The sequence below is a fragment of the Sinocyclocheilus anshuiensis genome, unplaced genomic scaffold, assembly GCF_001515605.1.
Source record: "Sinocyclocheilus anshuiensis isolate Anshui unplaced genomic scaffold, SAMN03320099.WGS_v1.1 scaffold1022, whole genome shotgun sequence".
NCBI lineage: Eukaryota > Metazoa > Chordata > Actinopteri > Cypriniformes > Cyprinidae > Sinocyclocheilus > Sinocyclocheilus anshuiensis.
Genome location: NW_015537966.1, coordinates 125631 through 138489, shown reverse-complemented (window position 1 = coordinate 138489; position 12859 = coordinate 125631). Strand labels below are relative to the sequence as shown.

The 12859-nt window shown below is 40.9% G+C and overlaps 1 protein-coding gene across 1 annotated transcript in view; it reads right to left on the bottom strand.

Annotated features, from left to right (window-relative positions):
- Positions 1–12859, bottom strand: part of def8 (differentially expressed in FDCP 8 homolog) — a 181624-nt gene that overhangs the window by 96021 nt on the left and 72744 nt on the right. The window contains exons 4-5 of the mRNA XM_016459739.1: positions 8880–9029; positions 2585–2726 (exon numbers count right to left, since the gene is read on the bottom strand). Of these exons, the coding sequence (XP_016315225.1) occupies positions 2585–2726; positions 8880–9029 (292 nt within the window). The remainder of the gene's footprint in view (positions 1–2584; positions 2727–8879; positions 9030–12859) is intronic.

The following is a 12859-nucleotide window of genomic DNA, read 5'->3' as shown; positions in this document are numbered from 1 at the left end:
AATTGAATTCACACAGTGAACACTATGCAGTGTTATTTTACACTTAATTATTAAATTTCTGTGCCTGAATACTACTGTTTATATTATCTATGCTTGTAAATTGTGTATTTCTGTTTTACTGACTACACTTGCCTTTAATCATGTTTGAACTTTCACAGACTATAGTTTTTGCTGTGGTATATGAAGAAGTACTTAAAGTGTTAGCGCTGCATTCGACACTATAGACCACAACATTCTTTTGAATAGACTAGAAAACTTTGTTGGCATTAGTTGAAGTGCATTAGCATGGTTCAAATCGTACTTATCTGACCACCATCAATTCGTAGCAGTGAATGAAGAGGTATCATATCGACCACAAGTGCAGTATGGAATACCTCAAGGCTCAGTACTAGGGGCGTTACTTTTCATGCTTTATATGTTACCCTTGGGAGATATCATCAGGAAACATGGTGTTAGCTTTCACTGTTATGATGATGACGGCCTGGCAAAACATACCAATTGGAAAAACTAATGGAATGCATAGTCGATATAAATTGATGGCTGCTCTGTCAATTCTTCGTCATCAGTTAGGAACCTAGTTGTGCTATTTGATAGCAATCTTTCCTTTGAAAGCCACGTTCCTAGAATTTGTAAAACGCATTTTTCCTTCTCAAAAATATATCTAAATTACGACTGATGCTCTCAATGTCAAATGCAGAAATGTTAATTAATGCGTTCATGAGAGATGCTTTTGATTATTAAAATTATAATTTAAAACCACTTTTTAAAGGAGCTTTTGATTATTAAAATTTAATGGAACCATTAAAGTGGAATCCAGAAAATAATGGAAAACAGAATTTGGTAAAGATAAAACTGTAAAGCTCAATTAATTAGACAGGCTTTTTGATTAATAAAATTTAATTTAACCATTAAAACAGAGTATAGAAAAATTAAAATGGAAAAAATATTAATTTGGGAATAAAACGGATTTCATAGGGCCCTATAATTAATTTTTTTGTTTTGTTTTTGTGGTAATAAAAATAGATGTAAGTGAACAATAGCCTTTAAAATGACTTAAAATACCTATATAATAGCAATGAGGCAATAATAATTGGTTCAAATAAAATGTAAAAAGCAAGTAATCATGGTTTTATTGAACAAAACGGTTAAAATATATAATGCAATAATAGCCTATAATCACAGCTTATGTACGTTATGTATTAAATCAAATGCCTGCAGAGGGTGCCAACGGCCTGTGTAAATTGTAAATAGTTTTTACACGTTACAGCGCGATCTAATCCTTGTTTAATATTGACTAAACAATCAAATGTCCATATAATCTTTCATATTTGACCACTTCTTTATGATAGAAATGCTACAGCCACTGTCATTTCTAGAATATGTGGACATCAAAACGTGTAAACTCAAAGCGAGGGTTTTAAACGTTTATTTTGAAATCGCGATGAACAGTTAGCATATTGAGAAAGATATTGACGTATTCTCCAGTGTTTGCGTAGGTTTATAAATTATTTACCTTACAGATCTGATGAAATGGCACACGTTGCGTTGCCAGATGAACGTTATAATAAACACAAACACACAACAACATGCAGAGATGGAGTTTGAGACGCTCCACACATGTAAATGATAAGAGTTTGTGCGGAGCAGTGTTTACTGTGAACAGAGCCGCTCTGAGATGCATGTAAATAAAGCACATATACACTGCAAAAAATGATTTTCTTCCTTAGTATTTTGTCTTGTTTTCTAGTATAAATATTTCGTCTGGTCAGAGGAGAACTGGCCCCCCGACTGAGCCTGGTTTCTCCCAAGGTTTTTTCTCCATTCTGTCAACGATGGAGTTTTGGTTCCTTGCCGCTGTCGCCTCTGGCTTGCTTAGTTGGGGACACTTAATTTCCAGTGATATCGTCGACTTGATTGCAGAGACACTATTTAAACTGAACTTAGCTGGATAATGACATCACTGAATTAAATGATGAACTGCCTTTAACTGAAAATTGAGTGTTTACTATTGTAATTTTGCATTATTGACACAATATTTTCCTAATTAATGCTGTACAGTTGCTTTGACACAATCTGTATTGTTAAAAGCGCTATATAAATAAAGGTGACTTGACTTGACTTGATGTCACTAGCTCCGTCCTTGTGCCATAGCTTGTGACCGGAAGAGAAGATGAGTCGTTTTGAGGACTGGGGAGGGGAGGTTAACGTTTTTGAAATCGTATATTGAAATATAATAAACACCATTAAATTATAAGAATTTGATTTCATGCCGACTTTAATCATTTATATTATTAGTTTTTTAATACAAATAATATTGGAAAGCTTGGAATATAGTGAACTTGTCATACGGACTACATTGGATATTTATGGAATTTATAGTTTTATCATGATTTATTAGTATTTTTGTTCTTTTAGGTGCTTCACAGCCACTGGGAACTTTAAGTTTTATGAAAGTAGTGTTTTATTGAAATGAGCTGCATAATCATTTTTCTTTGGGTAATGGTTTGGAACGAAAGTACTTAATGACTGAATCAAATGTGTTTTTAATATAATGTTGCATTGGGTTCAGTTGAGATGGTCTGACCTGTGCAGGTGTACCAGGTCTGAATGAGGCCCCATATGATAGTGCTACACTTGTCACACATCTGTTTGACACTCTTGCTTTTCTCCTTTGCGAATCGATGCTCTAATAGAACCTGCAGGTTCGGCTCATCTTCCTCTGGGTCCTGTTTATATCCAACACAACAGTAAAACACAAAATTCCACAATTTACCACTAGCCAAAACTGAATTTATGTTTCTCATCAACCAAAAAAATGTTTTGATCTAAATCAGGAACCCTTAGTGGATACAGAAACAGAGTAGTTACCCTGATATATATTCTATACAACAGCAGAGTGTTTCAGAGTAACATTTGAGTGAAAGTGAAAGTGACGTGACATGTGGCCAAGTATGGTTACCCATACTAGGAATTAGTGCTCTGCATTTATCCCATCCTAAGTGCACACACACAGCAGTGAACACACACACACACACACACCATGAACACATGAGCAGTGGGCAGCCATTTATGCTGCGGCCCCCTGGGAGCAGTTGGGGGTTCGGTGCCTTGCTCTAGGGCACCTCAGTCGTGGTATTGAAGGTGGAAGAGAGCGCTGTACATTCACTCCCCCACCTACAATTCCTGCCGGACCAGAGACTCGAACTTGCAACCTTTGGGTTACGAGTCCGACTCTCTAACCATTAGGCCATGACTTTTTAACATTTGCATAGCACCATATTAATGCATTTGCATACTTTTTATGATGCTTACATTATAAATCTAGTAAACAAAAAAAAAAGTAAATGTGTACATCACATTTTAATTAACATATGCATTTAATGGGGAAAGACAATGAAAGATTTAGCTCAACTTTAGCTTTGACTGAAATTAAAAAATGTGTTAATAAAAATATTGTATTTTTGTTTAAAGCCTATTTTACGGTGACCCAGAGAGAGCTCAATTGAATGCTTTTATTGTCATTATACCATGTACAATGAAATTAGAGTAGCTTCCCTTTAACATATATCACATAATACACGTACAGCAAAACATTAATAAGTTGAATTGACTACAAAAACAAAGTTATATTGCACAATAATAGTGTATTGCACCAAGTCTTGTATTCGAAGTGGGAAAAAAAAATTCTATTACACTAATGCCGAGTTCACACGGCACGATTTTAGCCCGATTTTTCACTCGCCGACAGGTTTTGCGAAATCGCCGACAAATGCCCGACATTATGAGGCAAATCGGTGCTCGTTCATGCGAGTGACAATCACGCAGTGTGAATTATCAAAGACGCGATCTGAGGGAATCGCCGACACGTCTCCGACGCCCGTGAAATATTCACAATCACGCTGTGTGAAATGAGTTCTGACTGAAAAACACATCGGCGATGACCTACAGCCAATGAGAGACCAAGATACAGGGCAGCGGGAAGTTCGGGGAGGAGTTATATGAAACGTAGTTTGCGGACCAGTGTTGCCAAATCCACGATTGCCGTCGGTTGTTTTTTATGTCAGCAGGTTGAAGCGACCCCAATAACGTGATTTGTACCAGGAGAACCCCGCCAAAAAAATGTGTATTTTACCCCCCACACGCGACTTTTACTGGGGGACCCCCTTGAAAGCAGTTGGGCTATTTTCAGGCTAGTTTTGAGTAGCAATTGGGTGGGATTTGTAGCGAAAACCTGGCAACCCTGCACCACACAGAGCTGTCGGCGATTCTTCCTATTGTGAAGTCATGCAATGTGAAACCCCCTGTCGCCAATCCATCGTGCAGTGTGAACACAGCAGCAACTGAATGCTACCCCAGATAGTCACGCAGTGTGAAAACAACGGCAATCTGACGAGTTTGAAAATCGTGTAGTGTGAACTCGGCATAAGACTGACATTTAAATTGAAAAATATATATGAGGTCAACGCATATTGAAGTTCATAATGTTTATGGCCCTAGGAAAGAAACTGTCCTTAAATCTTCTAGTCCTTGTTTTAATGCACCGGTAACGCCTGCCCGAATTGCAACAGCTGAAACAAGTGAAACCCAGGGTGTGTTGAGTCCTTTAGTATATTTTTGGCCTTATTGAGGGCTCGAGAATTATATACCTACTTCAGTGATGGAAGGGGTCTGCCAGTGATCCTCTCTGCAGTTTTAATGATCTTTTGAAGCCCTCTCTTTTCTGCCTCAGAGCAGCTAGCATACCATACTGTAATGCAATACATCAGCACACTCTCAATAGAACAGCGATAAAAGTTTACCAGCAACTTTCCATTCAGATTGTTTTTCCTAAGGATCCTTAAGAAATGTAGACACTGCCGTGCCTTCTTGATAACCGCTGTAATATGTGCCATCCAGGATAGCTTAGCAGAGATGAGGGTGCCCAGAAATGTGAAGTTTTGGACCTTCTCAACACAATCTCTGTTGATATATAGGGGGAGCGGATCCGTCGTATGTTTCCTGAAGTCTACAATGAGCTCCTTCGTCTTACAGGTGTTTAAAGTCAGGTTGTTAACTGAACTCCATGATGTTAATTGCTGGACCTCATCTCTGTAATCCGTCTCATCCCCCCAGTGATAAGTCCAATCACCGTTGTATCATCCGCAAATTTGATGATGGTATTACTGCGATGAACTGGGCTGCAATCATAGGTGTAGAGAGAGTACAGTAGACTGCTCAACACATAACCCTGTGGAGAGCCGGTGCTGAGTGAGCGGGTGGAGGAGACATAAGGACCCATCTTCACACCCTGAGAACGGTTTGTCAGGAAGTCCTTAATCCAGTAGCAGGTGAGAGTGGGAAGTCCTATGTTGGCCAGTTTACTTAATAGGATGTCCGGGATAATGGTATTAAATGCTGAACTATAATCAATGAACAGCTCCCTGAAATAGTTTCCCTGTTTTTCCAGATGACTCAGTCCAGTATGTAGAGCTAGAGCTATAGCATCTTCAGTAGATATATTCGCTCTATAGGCAAATTGATGCTCGTCAGAGGTGGAAGGAAGACTAGCTTTAATATGATGCAAAACCAGCCTCTCGAAGCACTTCATGATTACTGGTGTAAGAGCCACTGGGCAGTCATTAAGACTGCTTGGCAAGGATGTTTTGTGGATTGGTATGATGGTAGCTGACTTCAGGCAGCGTGGTATGATGGCTTGTGTCAAGGACTGATTGAAGATATTGGTGCAAACCTGTGCCAGTTGGTCAGCACATGCTCTGAGTACCTTCCTAGGTACCCCGTCAGGGCCGATTGCTTTTTTCAGGTTCACTGATCTAAGCACCCTTCTCACCTCATGCTCCTGTAAAGTGAGTATGTGGGTGTTACCTGCTGGTATAGGCCGAAGTGATGAGACTGTATTTTGCTGGGTTGCCTCAAAATGTGCAAAGAAGCAGTTCAGCTCCTCTGCCAGTTGGGCAGAGTGATTAGTCCTTGCAGTAGTAGCACAGCCCCTGAAATTTGTGATGTTCTGTATACCCTGCCACATCCACCTTGAGTCATTTCCTGAGAGATGATCTTCTATCTTCTTCTTGTAGACCTCCTTAGCCTCTTTGATCCCTCTCCGCAGCTTAGCTCTCGCAGCACTGTATAGAGCTTTGTCACCTGTTCTAAAGGCAGCATCTCTGTCTCTGAGAAGTGTGCGGACCTGACTGTTCATCCAGGGCTTATGGTTTGGAAAGATTCGTATGCTTTTATCCACAGTGACATTCTCAATACAGAACTTAATGTAGGATAGAACTGCCTCTGTATATGCAGCCAAGTCCTGTTGTTGAAATAAGTCCCGGTCGGTGTTAGCAAAACAGTCCTGTTCTAAGGCCAAGTTCTAATGATCACCTTGTGTGGTCTGATCCTTCTCTTAAGAGGAGTATAAGCTGGAATAAGAAGCAGAGAAAGGTGGTCTGACTGGCCTAGATGAGAAAGAGGAACAGCTCTGTACGAATGTTTAATATTGGTGTACACCTGGTCAAGTGTATTTTCACCCCTGGTTGGGCACTTAACATGCTGATGTAATTTGGGAAGTACAGACTTAATGTTTACTTTGTTGAAATCCGCAGCTATGACGTGAACACCATCAGGGTGCATGCTCTGTTGTTTGTCCATGACATTTAACAGAAGGGCAAGAGCATTGTTTGCATTGGCATCGTGTGGTATATAAACAGCCGTTATAATCACTACAGTTAGCTCTCTTGGTAGAAAAAATGTTCAGCATTTCACTGACATATATTTCAAGTCAGGTGAGCAATGAGTATCTATGATTTCACTGTTATTAGTCCATTCATTATGAATATATAAACAAAGTCCGCCGCCCTGCTCTTACCGGAGCTCTTGTTTCTGTCACAGCGATGCATCATTCGACTAGCTGCTAGCTGTACGGCGGCATCCGGGATCAACTGGTGCAGCCAGGTTTCAGTTATGATTATTACACAACAATGGTGTACATAACGGTTTTCACAGATGTAAAGTTCCAACTCATCCATTTTATGCACAATCGATCTAACGTTGGCAAGAAATAGGCTCGGCAGTGGTAGCTTGAATGGATGTTTCCTGAGCTTTGTTCGTAGGGCCGCCCGACTTCCCTGCTTCTGCTTCCTCTCACATTGCCGCGGAGACCACGGACCACGGAGATCCCGGTGGTTTGGCCAGTTCCTCTGGTATGTTATTAGTGTGGTGAAAGCTGGCAGTGATGGCTATCTTATGCTTAAATCCAATGTCCAATAAATCCTGCCGACTGTAACACAGAGTTTTGCAGGATATCGTGCTCATACCAAACAACAGAAACAAAAACAAACACCGTGTGAGGGAGCCAAAAGCCGCTGCGTCCGTGCACGCCGCCATCATGCGCATACAGTTGCGCTGCAACTTAAGAGAAAACATGCAAATGAAAAAGCACCAGCAAATTAGGAAAACATCATCATCAGTTTGACAACACATGTACTGCAAATACTCACAACACAACCAAATACAGAAACGTGCTGCAAATACTCACAACAACACAATCAAATACAGAAACGTGCTGCAAATATGCACAACGCTACCAAATACAGAAACACATTGCAAGAAGCACAGACCACAACAGAACCCTTACGAAAATGAACCATGGATTTACTACAAATAAAACCAAAAAACATGGTTATTTATAGTTAAACCGTGGTAACCACAAATTAATCATGGTTTTGCTACACTAACCATAGTTTAACCATGATATTTTTAGTAAAACTGTGGTTATAAAATGGTAGTCAATATGCCAAAAAAAGTGGTTACTACACTCTTACTATAATAAAACAATTTTATTATTAAAAATGTTTAATTTTTGTAAGGGAAATGTTTAAAGTGGACCTCAACGACCCTTACGAAAATTAACCATGGTTTTATTTGAGTAAAATTGTAGTAACCTTTTTTGCTGTATTGATTACCATTTGTATAACCACAGTTATACAAATACCATGGTTAAACTATGGTTAGTGTAGCAAAACCATGGTTAATTTGTGGTTACCATTTTTTAACTATAGTAGTAGCCATGTCTATTTTATTATTATTATTTTAATAGTAAAACCATGGTTAATTTTCGTAAGGGAAGTTGTAAAAGAAAGTTAGCCAGCTTACGAAACATTTCTCAGATACATTAATTGTGTATTTCGTCAGCTTATTTAGGCTAATAATATCCAAAAAAGCTAAGGAATCATATGATCAGGGTGTTAAACAAAAATCTTGCCTTTCAGAGTAGACATTGATAAGCATGTCCCAGAAAGGTTTGTCACTTGTTGCGCTTCCCTTAAACATTTCTCATGTGGTCTGTGTGTATTTGAAGAGCGTTTCTGTTATTTGGTTGTGTTGTGAGTATTTGCAGCACGTTTCCATGTTTGTTTGTGTTGTGAGTATTTGCAGCACATTTCTGTATTTGGTTGTGTTGTGAGTATTTGCAGCGCATTTCTGTATTTGTTTGTGTTGCGAGAATTTGCAGCACATTTCTGTATTTGGTCATGTTGTGAGTATTTGCAGCACATGTGTTGTCAAACGGATGCGTTTCTGTTATTTAGTTGTGTTGTGAGCATTTGCAGCACGTTTCCATGTTTGTTTGTGTTGTGAGTATTTGCAGCACATTTCTGTATTTGGTTGTGTTGTGAGTATTTGCAGCGCGTTTCTGTATTTGGTCATGTTGTGAGTATTTGCAGCACATGTGTTGTCAAACGAATGAAGACGTTTTCTTAATTTGCTGGAGTTTTTACTATTTGCATGTGTGTGTGTGTGTGTGTGTTTTCTCAGCCACCGTACTATTTTCACTTTGTTCATTGTTAATTATTAAAACCAATAATTGTCTGCAAATTTTGACTGGTAGTGCAAACCTTTAATTCCTGTAGTTTGAGCCGAAGGTGGATCAGTTTGATGACTGTGTCCTTCTGTTTCTCTGAATGTTCTGGCAGTTCCAGGATCAGTCTCTTGCACTCTGCTATGGCCTGTTTTAGCTGGTCTACATCAGATGCCACAAACGAACCCTGTGCAAACATCCACACACTTCAGTGCTTCAAATAACAGGATAAGCAACTCATGCTAAATCACTTACTTTCATGAGAGGTTTCAATGCATGAAGGGATAGTTCACCTAAAAATCTCAATTCTGTCACCTAAAGCTGTTCCAAACCTGTATGACTTTCTTCTGTGGAACACATAAAAGATAATTTGATGAATGTTTCACCTGTTTAACTCTGTCTAGACAGAGAAAGTCAGGTTTCAAGTTCCAAAAAGGACATAGAGAATAATATAAATGCAGGGCTAAATTTTTTTTTTCTATTATCAATCTCGCTCAGATTGGCTGTTTTTGACACGATACCTTTTCTAATAAATAAAGTTATGACAACAAAAATCTTACATACCAGTGATATTGGACATTTTTTTATTGGACATATTGATTCCAATTGCTACACCAGAGCAAAGGTTACAAATGTAACCATGGTTCCCTGAAGGAAATGAGATGCTGCATCGGAAAAACTCTTGTTAAACCTCTTTGTGACCCCTCAGTGGCCACACCCACAGTTTCCATAACTCCGGTTGAGGATGAACAATTGTGCCACCCACCTGAGTCAGAAGGTCTCTCCTGATCGGAATCTCCCATGGAGACCCGTCGAGAAGGGACACGAGGTCCAAGAACCAAACTCGGGGCGGCCAGAACAGGGCTACTAGTACAAGGCTGAACCCCATCCCGGCCGATTCTCTCCAGAACTCCTGGGAGTAGAGCAATTGGGGGAAAGGCATAGAGATGCAGCCTCGGCCACATCTGTACCATGGTACCCAGTCCCAAAGTAGCTGAATGCGTAAGGAAGAACCACAGAGGACAGTGAGTGGTCTCCAGAGACACAAACAGGTTGAATTGAGCCCAGCCAAAAATACTCCAAATCTGCCCCACAACCTCAGGGTGGAGCCTCCATTCCACGAGCCTCAGCCCCTGCCTTGACAGGATGTCTGCTCAGAGTAAAACACTGCCTGCATCTCCAGGCAATTTACGTGCCAGGAGAGATGATGGCCTTCCCACAGACCTTGGCCTGAGCTACCACTCATGATCACTCCTCAACCCGTGAGGGATGTGTCTATCGTGCATGTTACACAACGACACGAAGCACCCAACACAGGTCCCTGAGACAGGAATGAAGGCTTCTTTCACATGGCTAAGACACAAAGGCAGCACCGCGTGACATTGATCATGTGAAATGTGTTGCCGCTCAAAGAAAACCCCTTAGTCCTGAGCCACCACTGCAGGGGTCTCATGTACAGCAGGCCAAAAGTTATCATCTTTGACGCTGCTGCCATCAGACCCAACAGTTCAAATCTATGATGATGAACCAGTCCTCAGACCTGATTTGCATTTGAGTTTCAACGTCAGCATCTTGAATCTGAACGTCTTTGACTGAGCAGTTGCGTTGGCGCAGATCTACGATGGGACGCATCCTTCTTGGGAACAATGAAATATCAGCTGTAAAACCTGGACTTCCTCTCGAGCGGAGGGACGTGCTCTATACCCTCCTTTCTCAAGAGGGTAAAAACTTATTCCATCACCAGAGCCTGCTCAGGGTGTACCACAGTAAATGTGACCCTTTTGAATTGACAAATCTGCGGCCCTCCCCAGCTCCCTGATGTAATCGGAGCTGACTTGTTTACCTTCGTCCAGGTCTTCTTCAGGTAAGCAGGTTGGCCTGGTATGCCTGCAACACTGCTATGGTGTACAGGCATGCGCCAGCCTGACTCGCTGCCATGAAAGCTTTACCTACCAAAGCCAAAGCTGTTCTGAGCGGCTTGGTGGGTAGCACCGGAGGGACGATGCTGACTCAGGAAAGTGTCTGTTCAACCCTAGGCATCACCCCATAACCATGCTGCTTCAGCCCCGGAATGCTGGAATAATTAGTGACATTGGGGCTGAATAAGCAAGCTGAATATGGCCTTTGCCATGATCTCGCAACCTCGGCATGGAGATCAGGGAAGAAAAGAAGGCTCCGGTGTGGAGGAGGTGATTTAGAGTGCAGCAAGCGCTCATCCAGTTTAATTCTTGGACATTCTTCCTGCTTCTCATTGAGATAAATTAATTACTTTACGTACAGGTTTGGAAAATTACTTTAATTTTGCTACAGCCCTTGTCACCACCTCCAACAGCTCCTCATACTGGATGGACTGGGGTGAAGAGTCTCCAGTCTCATTCTGGTCATGGCCAGCCACATCAACCTCCTCAGAGGAAGACAGGTGAAGCTTTGTGCCCTCACTCTTGGGGGGAAGAAATGCAGAGTAGGCTTCCGAACCCTGAGAGAGGGTGCTGAATCTAGTGGGTGAGGGCGACGAAAAGGCCATGTCTGTCTCAAACCCCTCCTCCACATCCATCTGCCAACCCCCATGACCTAAGTCTCTGAGCTGCCTCGAGCTACGGGACCCATATAATTCTACCAACTGGCCCAAAAGTCCTTCATGCTGGCCCTGGGCCATCAAGCAGTCCTAATCGTTGTCATGCACTGTTATATTTTATCCTGTTAACCTGCACCTGGACGCCGGCACACTGAACGCTGGCACACTGAACGCTCTTTGTTTGCACGTGTCAATGTTTACGAATAGATTAAATGAAAAGGGACATACTTAATCTTGACAAACTATATATCATTCTAAAGGTCTAAGCCTCAAACATCGACGATAGATCGCTGTTTTTCAATGGAAAGCTTATAAGGAATATATTTGCTAAATTTGTGTAAGCAGTACACATCAAAACATGCATAATCAAAACGCAGTACGTACCAGATTCATAGTAATCACGAGTCATAAACGCATCCACAGCTGTAAATCCCAGTTTAGTTAGAAAGGTAAGGGTCCACTGTATAACATCCCATAGAGCACTTTTAGTCCAACGAAGCAATAACGTTGTAATATGGATGGTAATTCCTTTGTTTACGTCCGATTTCTTCGGGGACAGTTATTGTTGTATCCGTTATGGAATAACTTACTGCATCTTGGTAGTAAAAAGAAACATGGTTTTGTAGCATACAGTGTCACAAACAGAATGAGACCATCCACTAAAAAAAAAGTCAAAGATACACGGAATATTGTTTATTTGAATTCTGGCGCTCTCTCGTGACGGCTCATGACGCAAGCTGTGACGCACCTGTCATCTTTTGGGGGCGTAACTTAGCGATCGGCTTTTTGCACAAATAATTGTCTTTTTTTTCCTTCTTCAACATTTCCACAGCTGTAAATCCCGGTTTAGTTAGAAAGGTAAGGGTCCACTGAACAACATCCCATAGAGCACTTTTAGTCCAACGAAGCAATAACGTTGTAATATGGATGGTAATTCCTTTGTTTACGTCCGATTTCTTCGGGGACAGTTATTGTTGTATCCGTTATGGAATAACTTACTGCATCTTGGTAGTAAAAAGAAACATGGTTTTGTAGCATACAGTGTCACAAACAGAATGAGACCATCCACTAAAAAAAAAGTCAAAGATACACGGAATATTGTTTATTTGAATTCTGGCGCTCTCTCGTGACGGCTCATGACGCAAGCTGTGACGCACCTGTCATCTTTTGGGGGCGTAACTTAGCGATCGGCTTTTTGCACAAATAATTGTCTTTTTTTTCCTTCTTCAACATTTTTCATATATGTGTGTCTGTTTGTGTGAATGCGGTCTATATGAACGGCCATTAGAGTGTGATTATTGATTATATGGCTGGCCATCTGTATGATTACCATCTGTATGACTTGAAATCTCTTCAGATTTGAAATATAAACTCATGAGACATGTGACTTTCAACCCATTACTTTTCTGGATTGCTCCAGGACTGATTTCATGTATTTTTAT